The following is a 14,206-nucleotide window of genomic DNA, read 5'->3' as shown; positions in this document are numbered from 1 at the left end:
GCTGATAGATGAAGCCCTCTTTCCTGGCCTGCCACACGCCCAGACAGGGCGAGCTCCATGTGGGAGCAGCAGGCCCCATAAGATGATGAGCCAGACTGCAAGGAGGAGACAGGTCACAGTGGCCTCATTAACACCACCACAAATACACACACTTGCCAAACAAGCATCACACTCAATCTCACACACTGCACTGCACTGCAAGGATAGAGCTGAAGTGTTTTTTGATCCGGGCCTTTGGTATTTCAGATGATGGGATTCAGGTAATTGTGTTTTCCAGGGGATCAAGGTCAGGGGAAATGTGAATGGCTCTTGCACTGTGGGTGGGATTCACCTGCAGTGGGATTTCTACCTCAGATAGCTGGACAGTGCATGAAATCTGTTTCATCAGAGGATGTTCTTTGCTTTGCTCAAAAGGCAATTGTATCTTTTGCCAATTAGCAGAACAATCAATATTCAGACAGCACACATACCTTGCCAAGAAATTAAAATTTTTCTATGGATAATCTGTAAGAATGTTGCTAAAATGTTCCTTGAAATTAGGTACAATGATCTGTTAATTTGTAGAAAATGTTACATGGATTATTGTTAGCAAGTTATCAACCACAAATAAGTTGAAACCACTGATCTATAACAGAGAACTGGATTGCTCATGACGTCATAAAAGTGAAGCCACCGCGCCGCCATATTAGTATTCCCTAGAATTCGCTTAGATTCTATTGAATGAATAGGAAATTATACGATTTTATTGAGAAAACATCACATAACAAGTCAGCGTTTTTATATCTTAAGTCTCACTGTACATTTTCACAATGCAAACGTCCTAAGCATGTAAACGGTTATTTGTTTAATGTTGGGAATTCCCTCTGCTTAATAAAATGTACGTTCATATAGCCTACATTACAGTCGCGTACATCAGATAAACATACACTTTGGACATTTAACATGTTTACAAAAGACAAAGTGTTCATTTATAAATCTGAATGAAGAGTTAACATTTTTATATACCTTAATTCATCTAGTACTGCTATTCACTGTTTATGTAATTTTGTTATAGCCTGCTTTTATTCGTAAAGTAACTGCATGTTTCAACAATACTTACGTTATCAGTATTCATTTTGAAGTAAATGATTTGTTCGTTAAATTAATAATTAATTCAACATACAGTACAGGCCAAAAGTTTGGACACACCTTCTCATTCAAATGAATGAGAAGGTGTGTCCAAACTTTTGGTCTGTACTGTATATTTTTCTGTTTATTAAAGTTTTTACTCTACATTTGTGCAGTTTTCAGTGGGTTAGTGATATTTTTTAAATATATATAAATTAATAAATAAATATTTTTTAAAATGGGTTTTTATACAAAAACTGCTTTTTTATGTAAAATTCACTTTATAAAAGACCCACATTTCTAACTTTAATTCATGGGGATAACATGGATAATTTCACATGGTTTAGTGTAAGATTTTTGCCCATCTTTTGGAAAATCCAGTTTTAAAAGTAAAAAAAAAAAAAATAACTTTTAGTAGGTGACTGCAGAGCTCCACTATTTGCTATTTGCTATTTGACCACCTGAAATATATTTTTTCATACGTTTTTTCAGTTGAATTCATATCTACAGTACAGACCAAAAGTTTGGACACACCTTCTCAACTTTTGGTCTGTACTGTATATACATTTTACTCACATGGGAATGGTAAATCATTACAGAATTTTCTGATCTGAAGAGTCTGAAATAGATGTTGCTCAATCATGCAAATTAAAAATATGCACACCATAACTCGGAGAATATACCGCTGACTGGTACGGACTTAAAGACATGAAGCTTTATTTCAAAGATTTAAATTTCAATACAACAAGCAATATAGTAACACAGGCATGTATTGTATTATTCATTGTATAATCGAATCAATTTCAGCTACTTATACCAGATATATGGTCCTGTGTATTATTTCCTGCATAATTAGATATATAAAGAAATATATTTTGTGTTGGATCAATTACCTGTGTCAGCTGACACACCCACCTAAACAAATTTAATATATCGCTTATCCAGCCCGAAAAGACTTATCTTAAGTAAAATTTAATATTCATACACACATCCTAAAAACTAATCCTGTGCGAATGATATGCTTACCACCTAGATATCTTTCTCACTAATGGTACACAAACACTTTGTTGAACATGTTTCTTCAGTTGTCTCCCATGCCTTATAATAAGCATTATATAGCTATGACCAAGGCAACTATATTTCTCAATCTTCAAGTTGTGATGACATCTACTTTTTTATAAAAGAGTAGATGGACTCTTTACTACTGCATTCCCCTAAGCCTTGCCATTACCATTTGATAATCCTTTTTCTTTCCCTTGCTGTGATGGCTAAAATCACAGCTTTGAGAAGTATTGCAGAGCTAGCTGATTGATATTGGTAGCACTTGCAGCGAGTACCCCTTTTTGCAATAGCAGGATTCCTGTTTCAATTTTCAAGGATCCTGATAGTTTATAGAGGCTGTCAGTAAAACCCAGCTCCCCCCAGTACTGCTTTTTTATCTCATCAAACCAAGTAGGGAATATACTTCTATTCAGGAGAAACATCAGCATCAGTAATATCCAATTTACTGAGAAAGGATTGAGGCGGTTGACGTGACCATATAATAACATGCTACGTGAAGCCTGGCAGTATGGAAAATGTGAATAGAAATCCATTTATGGTAAAAGAAATCTATCCAAAACCAAAGTAAATCAAAGCAATTAATAATGCACTGATGTAATCTGAAGAATGCAAACAATCACACAGAATTATTCATGGCAGGAAGGGACGTTTAGAAACAACCTAAGACCTTATCTGAAATTGCAATGATCGCTTAATAGAGAAAGCCAGAAACAACTTTCAATCTATATGGAAAAAGTGAGTGAAATAATTACAGTGGCTTCCTTTACAATTGCTAGTATCTCTACATTTACAATGTCACAGCTTCAAATATATCTATATATAAAGCCTCATTCTAAAGACAACACTACGAATAGAATGCTTATCTGTATAATTTATGTGTTGCTTGCATAGTATAAACATATTTATCTTAAAGGAGACGATAGTTGCAGTTAACATTTGTCTTGTGATTCCGAACATTTGTTTTATGATACAATATATTTGTCAGTTGAATGACATGGAAACCCACAAAGCCAACTGACTTTTCTATAATTATGTCTCACATCTGAGAAAAGCCTGCTGGGAATGTGTTTTAGATTTACATCCAGATTCTGCTTCAATGATATGGTACAACAGCTAAGATGATAAATGTAACCTTGGTAAGTCCTGTGAAAAACTGCCACCTATTTATGGCTGCATAAATACATAACTGTGCATGCTAATTTACACACTTTGTTTGCAATTCACCACTGGCTGAACGTCCATCATCGCTTGCATCGTTTAAAACAACTTTCAAAATCTCATACAGGTTGTCAACATAAAAGTAGCACATCTACAACACATCTTTCATTTACATTGTCCACCATGAATTTATAGTTTATTCTTTATATTGTGCTATACTTTTATACTGTTATTATTTGTGTTTTCTTATTAATTATATTGTGTTAATTCATCCATTACCTTTTATGTTTACTGTAAATATAACTATTTTATATGGCAATGTTACTGTTAATGGATTTTTCATTCATTTTTTACCACCTAAGTGATGAATCAACGTGAGTTTTTATGCTAAATTGACAGTTATCCACGGAAAGAGCTTAAGTATTTAATGCATAACATTCAGTTTCCCAATGCATTATAATGCAAAGATAATTATGCAAAGTTGAGTATTAAAGGGAATTTAATCTGATGAGGATTTTTCTTATTATTCCTTGGAATGAAATGTTCTCTTACCTTCAGAATGGTGGGATAGGGTCAGAAGGCTCACACAAGAAGCACCAATTCCTGATCCAAAAACAGTGATGCGATTGGAATCACCACCAAAATAGCCAATGTTCTCGCTTATCCAACGTAGAGCCTGGATCTGATCCAAAAGCCCATAATTCCCCTTAGCAGCCTGGTCTCCTGTGCTGAGGAACCCTGTAACAGAGCGAGGGCACATGGTGTTAAGAGAATTTGAGGCACCTGAGGAACCTTGTCAAACAAACTTGTGAATTTAAACTTCATAATTGGTCTCACATTGTTTTTGATACACAGTCTTGAATGATACCTCAGCACGCTGAGAAGAGTGTGCTGTTAACTTTTCAAGCAATCTGACTTTTTGTCTGGCGAATGATAAAATGAGTGAAAAAATCCCAGAGACTCAATTTGAATGAGGCACTCAGGGCATATCTTGAAACTGGAATATCATTGAGGGGTGATATCTTTTGGCTTTGAAACCTCAGAAACCGCAAAGCAATGCACTAAAATACTTGATAATGATAAAGAAATAAAACAGGAAGAATAATACAAATAACAGCATTCTGCTTGTGAAGGACTTCTCAAGAAAAACAAAAACAAAAAAACATGCACCATTATAAAATAATAAAAGCAAATGTAGAATGCTGATATGTGTGCTCATTCTCAACCACATAATTGTGGTAAACCATAATTCCTAACCAGATTTCCTAGCAGGGAATAGAGAAACAAGACTGAAACAATGTTAATCTACATGTTGCCTCCCAGAAGAGCTATTATTAGCTCTGCTAACAGGGAAATGAATTTTCTGAAACATAGAGGTTACATGTTTTATCTGGATTGCTTCCTGTCTTCACTCCGCCACTGGATGGTTAGCTTTGACAACCTGCCATCTCTAGAGGGGAGGCCTCAAATTGCAGGGCTGGTGTTAACATGTGTGCCTCTGTGTGTTCGTGTATATGTGAGGGAAAACCAGAGACTGAAATAGAGAAGGGGAGAGTGGGCGAGAGAGATAAGAGGGGATTCACTAAACAGCTGTGCAACTTTAGCGTGTTGCATTTCGGTGCAAACCCCTGCGTCTTATTCACTAACCACCTGCAATGCAGTTTAAGCAGGCACACAATGTGCTGTAATAGTGCTACACCGTGTGTAAATTAAATCATGTTTTATAAAATGTGTCAGATAAAACAGAAGAGCATTACAGTTGAACAGAATTTTTCTTTACAATCAAAGAATCAATAAATGATGGGTAATATCAAATATATTGACAGATAAATTGCATGTGAAAAAACAATAAGTAAATTTACTTAATTTTTATATTTGCGAGTTTTTGCACGCATAAAGTAAAATTTAAATATGGAATTAAGTAAAATCTACTTAACTAAGTTAAGTAAAATTAGCAAAGGAATTAAGTAAATTTAATGTGTACAGTTTGATGAGTAGTTTCTACTTAATTATTTTAAGTTTACCCTGCAGTCCTCAAGTATAATTTACTCAGCTATGATTTTTAAACTTTACTCAAACATCATAGCACTAGCAATGGGTCGCTCTTGGCTGTCACGTGATGAACGAACGACTCAAACCCGGACAGATAGAGGTGAGGGAGCTAATCATAGACTGAAGACCCAGGTAAACAATGAATTAATATTTTCTGTTTCTAATAGCATTATAGTTTTGTCTTGTTTGTAGTGTGATCAACGTTTGTATAAGCAGTACATGTGTTATGGAAGTAACACGTAGCTTTTTAATTATATATTTGGTAAAATGAACGAAATTAACAAATGACTCAAAAAAAGATTCATTCATCGGTAAAATGATCCAAACTTCCCATCACTACATAGCACTGAAAATAAAAAAGCCATTAAAGCATGTGGTTCACTTACAAACACATACACAAGCAAGTAGACAGCTTCTTATTTGTTGACATGAAGTGTAGCTGCTACCCAAATGAACACAGAGACTTCAATACTTGGCACATGATAACAAACAATTTTAAGTTAAATAAGGTCACATTTTAAAATTCCAATATTGAATTTACTCTTTTTGTTTAATTCTTGCCTGAACTAAATTATTTAATGTAGAAATTTCATTTGTTTTTCTGTATTATTTACTCCTACACAAATTCATTTATATCAGTGTAGAAAGTAGGAAAGCATGCCCAAATCCAATATTTGAATCTTCTGTCTGCTGAATTGCCTTCATCTGCTTGTATCCTTGATGCATCCATTCACTTGGTCAAAAGAATAAAATTGCCATCTTATGAAGCAGTTCAAAGAAATAAATGAATTCCTAACGTATGATTCCATTTCCTCCCAGAAATAAGTATTGCCTTAGATTGAATTTCCTTGGGAGGTGTCTTTATACCTTTAGGTGCCTTTATTTTGGACACATCTTATCATTAGCATGTTAGCACACTGAATAGACAGTGATTACACTGCAAACAAAAAAAAAAAAAAAAAAAAAAAAAAACTGCTTTTCTTACTTAGATTTTGTTGTCTTGTTTCCAGTCAAAATATCTAAAAATTCTTAAATCAAGAAGTATTTTCTAGATTAGTAAAAATTGTCTGAATTAATTTTAAGAACAATTCAGAATGAAGTTGGTTTTTTCTTAGAACAAGCAAAATAATCTGCCAATGGGGTAAGCAAAAAAAATCTTATTTCAAACAGAAAACAAGATTACTTTTCTTACCCCATTGGCAGATTATTTTGCTTGTTTCAAGTAAAAACGTGCTTAATTTTGACTTTTGACTTTTTTCTAATAACAAGATAATAATTTTTACTTGTCTAGATTAAGAATTTTAGATATTTTGGCTGGAAACAAGACAACAAATCTAAGTAAGAAATGTCTTTACATCAGCAAAAGGCTTTAATGTAAAGGGAGAGCTGCTCCTACAGGGACAGAAAGGAAGGTTCACCATCTTGTTCTGCAAATCCATTTTTATTGTGCTTTCATCAGGAACAAATCAATTAAACAGCATGTAATATATTAGCATATCAAATAAAGCATGTTTTTTTTTTTTTGAAATATTGTTTCCTGTACAGAGAAGCGTGCAAAGATAAAGGAAATAGGTTTAAAGAGAGCAGCTTTTCTGAACATCTCAAGGGCATTGGCAGACATTCTGCACTTCATTATGTCACTTTATATTGACGTAGAGCCGCACGGCGAATCAAATGCGAGTTAATTCACTTATATTCATGCAAAACATACCGCAGAATTTTTCTTCTCAAATGCTTGTTAATGAGCACAACCAAACATGCGATTATTCACATGGAGTAAGACCTCACCTAAGCAACTAGAGTTGTAAAAGAACATCGGTTTGAAAAACCAAATTAAATTAATTATTTATAAATTTTACAATAAAATACACAATAATGCAGTAATAATACATGTTGTATTTTTTTTATTATTTTTTGTCAGCATCCCATTAATGACATGTCTTCAGTGTATTTTATTTATTATTTAAAAAAATATGGTTTTTAATTACATAATTTTATATATTTTTTTAAAATAATTTTTACATTATATTACTGTTATTATTATTCATTTATTTACATTTGTTTTACATTTTATGTAACACAACAAATGGTCTTAAAAACAAGTAGGAATGGCTCAGACTGAAAATGATTCTGTTTAAATTGGGGATGTTCATGATTATTTGAAAACAAGATCCAGAACTATTACAGAAGACGAAGTGAACCAACCCACAGGCTACATTTAAAAATATGTTCTCCATGGTTTGTGGATGTATTTTAATTGGAAATGTGGTAGCAAATGTTTTCTTTGGAAAGTAATTAAGATTTTTTTGAAGATGTTTTTACGCATCATGGTTTTATGCAGGGCTGTTGTAGAATTTACAAACCACTCGGGTCATACTGAGGTTGGACGAGCCATTATATTTGCTTTTGCTTCAACCTGTTATCGTCTGTTACATCACTTCAATATGTTTATGTTTTGTAGGACTTTCGCAATATTGTACAAAATGTTATACTCGCACAGATGAAAACACGCACGCACGCACGCACGCACGCACGCACACACACACACACACACACACACACACACACACACACAAAATGTATTTGTAATCTATTATCTGTACATTTTCAGCATCATATATGGCCTCTTGAGATAACTGTACTTGTTAATTTGATGATAATGATGATTTGATGATACATAACAATATTATTATCCCCTTGTGCAATGGAATATGCTTTCCACAGGCAATTTAATGCAAAAAAAAAAAAAGCTCATAAGGTGATTTTAGAGTATCAGTAGTACTTAACATCACTAACGGTGATGAAACACAGACTGTCCTATAAGAGTTTTTGGCTTTATCTACATAGTGCATTTAACAATAGCTCTTATTCACAAAGCAGGCTGAAAGAGGGTGAATGCTCTGTCTCAGGCCAATCCTGCACGTTCATATTCCACCATTGTAAACACTTTTTGGCTCAATCGCACACACAGATATTGATCGATGCGGCAACAATGACATGACATTGAGCTGGCGGGAATTGGGCAGGAGCTGACGCTGGAATATGACCACATTAAATATACAGCAAACCCACTGGAGATTTCCTCACCTTCTTTCATCACTAAAGCCGTCGGGCGTATTGCACACTGCTGTCCATCCAATGCTTCGCCCTCTGTTCATCTACGCTGTCACCTGGACAGCTCATCACAAAGACTCATGCTTGGAATATCAAAATATTCCACCCGTTACTGCATTCCCAAGAGCCTAAAACATCACATGCTTATCATTTTTAGTTATCTACTGTATACTAGAATGGCACACAAAGGTATGTTTGTCTTGTTTCCCAGTTAAAAATTGTAAATATTCATAAAACTAATACTAAACATAAAAATACTACAGCTGCAAGTAGCATTTATTGCGGTCAAGCCATCTGGTGATGAATTAATAGGACAGTGTCAGAGGATGCTTGCAATGTTACATATAAAGGAAATCTCAAATATTCTACAGGAAATAGCAAAAAAAAAAAAAAAGCTCTTTCAGTGTTTGGAAAAATAGGCGAAAAGGCAGAATAAATTATACTGAACAATGATGTAACGCATTCAAATAGAGGTGCACATTAATGCAGCAAACATGTCGGCAGTGTGGAAGCATTGAAAACTGTCTGATAAACACGACAGCGAGAGACTGTTGAGTATCGCATCGCATGTCTTCCATGAAAAGAGAAAGGGCTGGTTGTTGCTGGTTACTGTATCATGACTGACATTGACAAATGGGCTTAAATCATTAATAAATAAACTACAGAACGTTATGTTGTCTAATACACGCACCAATTGTATTTATTCTGACAGCGCTGCACAAGCTTCTTAGCCAGGGTTTGAAGTCCAAAGCGCGAGTAATATCTGCGTGATGAAAATCATTCATAAATCTGCTGCTGTCAGCAAAAAGTAGCACTGAGGTCTTCTTGTGGGTTTCCGCCAAAATAAAAGTCAACATTCATAAATGTTAGCATTGTAATTTTACTGTTGTTCTATAAAATAAAAAAAAAGTAAGACAAAAAATTATACCAATCATTACAACACCTCTATTAATACATTTTTATAACATTCTCCTTTGCTCAGCGAGGCTGCATTTATTTGTACATTAAAAACACATGCCTGATTCAAGAAAGAAAATGCATATTATTTTACTAACTTAATAATTTTAAGTTTAATTGTGCTTTGTTGGTAGGCTATAATGTCTAACAGAATGTTAAAAATGTTCTGTGTTAAATAAATGTTTTTAAATAGTTGCTTTGTAATTGATTTTTTTTTCTTTGAAAAGCAAGACAAAACTGTAAAAAGCAAATACTGGCTATTTAATTTATGCAATGCTAAAAAAAAAAAACCTGGCAAAATACATGGGGTAAAAATACGAAAAAAAAACATGTTTGGTAATCGGCCCAGTGTGTAATTTTTTTCGGCTTCGGCTTCGGCTTCAGCCAAGAATTTTCATTTTGGTGCGTGCCTAAGACCTTTTATGACGTTTTGATGGACAATGATGGCAACTCAAAAAAGACCATGTATGCTAATTCAAATAAAATTGTAAATTAACTAAAAAGTGTGTCTAATTTGACGAACACATCTCATTCCATTTCAGAGTTATATTAATTTATATCCAAATAAACATTATCCTTTGGCATGAAGAATCAAAATTTCAACATTTTCCCAAAAACAAAGAAGTCGATCATCGTTTATTTTGGTGGTTTCATTACGATCAAGCAATTTGGTACTCAAATAAAAATGTTGGATAGGCAGTTCTTGATATTGCTGTTGACTTGTTAAATTAATGTAAGGATGTGATCTGCAAGAAAACATGTAAAGAATATTAAAGTTTATATAAGTACATCTTTCTATTTTTGACTACCAGCCCCAAACTTCTTGTGGAGATGACACATACCACGCTTTTTGCAATATATCACTACATTTATAAATAATAACATTTTACTGCAAATTGACAGCCAAAATGGTTAATGTTCGAGCTGCAGTTTAAGAAGAATGTTCATATGTGATTAAAAGCCTAAATTAAATCTATTCATCATATAAAGCAACTGCGTCTCCTCAAAAGACTTGGATTAAACCACTCAATTGACATTGATTTCTTTTACAAGGTTTTTTTTTTTTTTTCTCAACTTGACACGTTGATTACATATACTTTCAAAAGGATGGGAAATATTATGAGAGAATATTAAAAAGATCTTTATTCTTGTATCGTGGATCAATGAAAGTCTTGAGAGTGAGTAAATGATGACAGTATTTTCATTTTTGGGTAAACGATCCCTCCAATCTCTCTGAAGATAAAGCCAAAGGAAGGCGGATACGAGACTCATTACAGAGGCTTTGTTATTGATAGAGGAAGACAATAAGGAAAGGAGGAAGAGGATGATGCAATGGAGTAGTAGCGTTTGACATCAGCCAGTCTGTCTTCCTCTCTTTCCTTCAGTGTAGATGCCAGCTAACAAGGCTGTCTGTGTGTCTGAACTATCTGCCAGTCTCCCAACCCCGCCTGCCCAACCTAAGCTACACAATCACAGCCTTGACAGTCTCATAACCCCCCTCCATTCTCTCCCTGGGGCTGAATAGAGGGGCTCTGGGGCGAGGATGACGAGGGAATGGGAAGGCCACCCTCAAAAAACATAAAGAGTCAATGTGTTCCTGCTTCCCTTAAGGATTCTGGATTCCCCCACCCCTCACTCCAGGGAAGCAACTCCTTCTTCCCAGACCTCAACCTCCCCCTTATGCCGGTCTCTGTCAGGCCACTGAATTCCGGAAAATATGGGATTTGAAAAGAAAAAGGGCTAGGCAGGGGTGGGGAGTGCATCCCTGAAAGAGCGGGATTGCCATTTGTATCAATGTACAGTCCTCTCTTCAAAGACACTCGCTGGCTGCTTCAATGATGTGTCTGGGAAGTTGGGGGAAGGCTAGAACAAGAGAGCTGTTTTTAAGGCTCTCTGAACACTGGGGCCCATTCACATCTCATTTCTGCACACTTTCTGATGGAGGGGCGGAAAGAAGAGGCCACAACTAAAGGTTTCTATGCGAAGTAGATGTGCTTTCAGCAAGAAATAAATGGCATCCAAGAAATTATGGGGTGAGGCTTGTTTTTCTCTGAATTACTGGGATGGTTTACATACTCATATTACTGAAGTCCACTGTGTTAGAATTTCATTAATTCGTTATAATTTGTTCTATTGCGTCTTACTGTTTTGAATCTTTGCTGGTGTTTCGACCAGCAAAGACCATTTAGGAAAGGAAAGGGGGGTGAGTGAGGCCAAGTATGGTGAATTTGTGCTCTGCATTTAACCCATCCAAGTGCGCACACACACAGTAGTGAACACACACACACCATGAACACACACCCGGAGCAGTGGGCAGCCATTGCTGCGGCGCCCGGGGAGCAGTTGGGGGATCGGTGCCTTGCTCAAGGGACTCACCTCAGTCGTGGTATTGAGGGTGGAGAGAGTGCTGTACATTCACTCCCCCCACCTACAATCCCTGCCGGACCTGAGACTCGAACCTGCAACCTTTGGGTTACAAGTCCGAATCTCTAACCATTAGGCCACGGCTGCCCCCTTTAAATGGTTTTATTGTTGATTTCATACATTTTTAATATGCAATTTTATTATTGTCCTATTCATCATGTTTATATTTTGTCTGCCTGACAGTACCATACAAAGTTGTGTATCTTGTTTAGAGCAGTTAAAATTTGGTGCTTTAAGTACAATTCTCTCATACTGGCCACTGGATGTTCAACATGGCACCTCATGGCAAAGAACTCTCTGAGGATTTTAGAATCAGAATTGTTGCTCTCCACAAAGATGGCCAAGGCAATTAGAAACTAGGCCGAATGGCAGATTTCCAACATGATAACAACCCCAAACACACCAACAAGATGACAACTGCTTTGCTGAGGAAGCTAAAGGTGAAGGTGATGGAGTGGCCAAGTATGTCTCCAGACCTGAACACTATTAAGCACCTGTGGGGCATCCTCAAGCGGAAGGTGGAGAAGCACCATGTGTCTAACGTCCAGCAGCTCCATGATGGCAGAAGTAGAAGAGGATCCACAAACAACCTGTGCAGCTCTGGTCAATTCCATGCCCAGGGTGATTAAGGCAGTGCCAGATAACAATAGTGCTAACACAATATATTGACACTTTGGACAAGTTCACTTAGGGTGTACTCACTTTTGTTGCCAGCTATTTTGACAGTAATGGCTGTATGTTGAGTAATTTTCAGAGGACAGTAAATCTATACTGCTATACAAGCTGCACATTGACTACTCTAAAATATATCCAAGTTTCATTTCTATAGTATTGTCTCTTGAGAAGATATACTAAAATGGTTGCTGAAATGTGAGGGGTGTACTCATTTTTGTGACATACTGTAACAATAATCATTTGCATATCAATCTATTTCAGTATATATTAAAAACAAACTAAGCTTGTTTCAACAGATATAATAAACATAACAACAGTGTAATATCCAGTATAGAATATGTAAGGGATAGTTAATTGACAACAGGCTGTTGAATTATTAGAAAATAATGCACACCTGAGGTGGTGATGCAGCCGCAAAGCAGAGTGTCAATACATAGTTCAGAGAGAGATGTCATTTTCATCTCGTTGTTTACTATATTTATTTACTTGATCCGTTTTTTTTTTTTTAGCGAAGTGATATGGACATGGGATGCGTCAAAACCTGTCTAGAGCTACTTTAGCCATGCTTTTTCCTGAAAATATTTGCATACCTCAGAACGTTCGTCAGCCAATCGTATTCAAGCATTCAACAGCCCTGTATTATGAATAATAATTACAGAGCAGTGTTCATAATTTAGATTAGGTCTGCCAGTCTGATTATTTGTGATGAGTTCAAGCAAACGCTATCTGAAGAATTACAATTAATTCCAGGCACTGTAGAATCTTCGACATCCATTTAACTAGCTCTCGTTGACCAATTTAAGATGGGGCCAGCATTGATATATGCGGAGTAGTTGAACACTGCATTTCCTTTTTAATGTATCTGTGAGTTATACCATTTTGACATTTTGGACTTATTAACATATTCATCACAAAAGAGGCATATTCCAGTCACTGTCTCTATGTACTGCATTGTGATATATTTTTGAATGAATGACTAATATCCAGAAAAATAAAATGAACACCATATCATTGACCTATAAATCATATAATTCCATTGTTTATAAAGGAGAGGTTTGTGACTGAGTGACTGGCATGGTATTAATGACTGCAGATATATGATAGGACAGCATTAGTGTAATGTCAAACCTAGATTTAGATGAGCTCTGACAAGACCGCCTTTCCATCTTTGAGCTCTTAATAACAGTAAGAGCTCTTGACGCGAAGAATCTCAGTCCAAACTCTTTACTATTAGATGAAACAACCAGTGTGTGTGTAACTGCACAGGAAACACATTCTTGGAATTTTGATTTTCAATTCAGCCGAAATGAGCAGTTGATGAGATTGCAATGGACATGCAATTTCTAAGGTATTAAGCACATTCACCTCAAAGAAACAAAAACCTGTCATATTTATGTGCCGTGGTGGAACGTTACAAACCAAAACCCATAATGTTGATAGGCGAGGATAAACGACCCGGGAAATTTGGGACTGATAAAACAGATTGCTTCCACTAAAGTCCAATGCCTTTAGGAGTATGCAGTAAGCAGCGTAAAGTAAATCAGGGTGCTTATGGGCCAGCTGTTAGCCATCCTGTCCTGTGACAGCACTTCTCTTAATCTGATTACATGACATGCTCTCTCTGGACAGGCAGGAACCCTGTGAATGACAAAAGAGT

General features: G+C 35.8%; 1 protein-coding gene across 1 annotated transcript in view; it reads right to left on the bottom strand.

Annotated features, from left to right (window-relative positions):
• The window catches only part of nlgn3a (neuroligin 3a), a 210,602-nt gene that overhangs the window by 110,364 nt on the left and 86,032 nt on the right, over window positions 1-14,206 (bottom strand). Inside the window, exon 3 of the mRNA XM_073819991.1 lies at window positions 3,880-4,065. Within this exon, the coding sequence (XP_073676092.1) occupies window positions 3,880-4,065 (186 nt within the window). The remainder of the gene's footprint in view (window positions 1-3,879; window positions 4,066-14,206) is intronic.

This window comes from Garra rufa, chromosome 16, assembly GCF_049309525.1.
Source record: "Garra rufa chromosome 16, GarRuf1.0, whole genome shotgun sequence".
NCBI lineage: Eukaryota > Metazoa > Chordata > Actinopteri > Cypriniformes > Cyprinidae > Garra > Garra rufa.
Note: the sequence above shows the minus strand (reverse complement) of the source record. Positions and strands in the feature narration are given on the sequence as shown.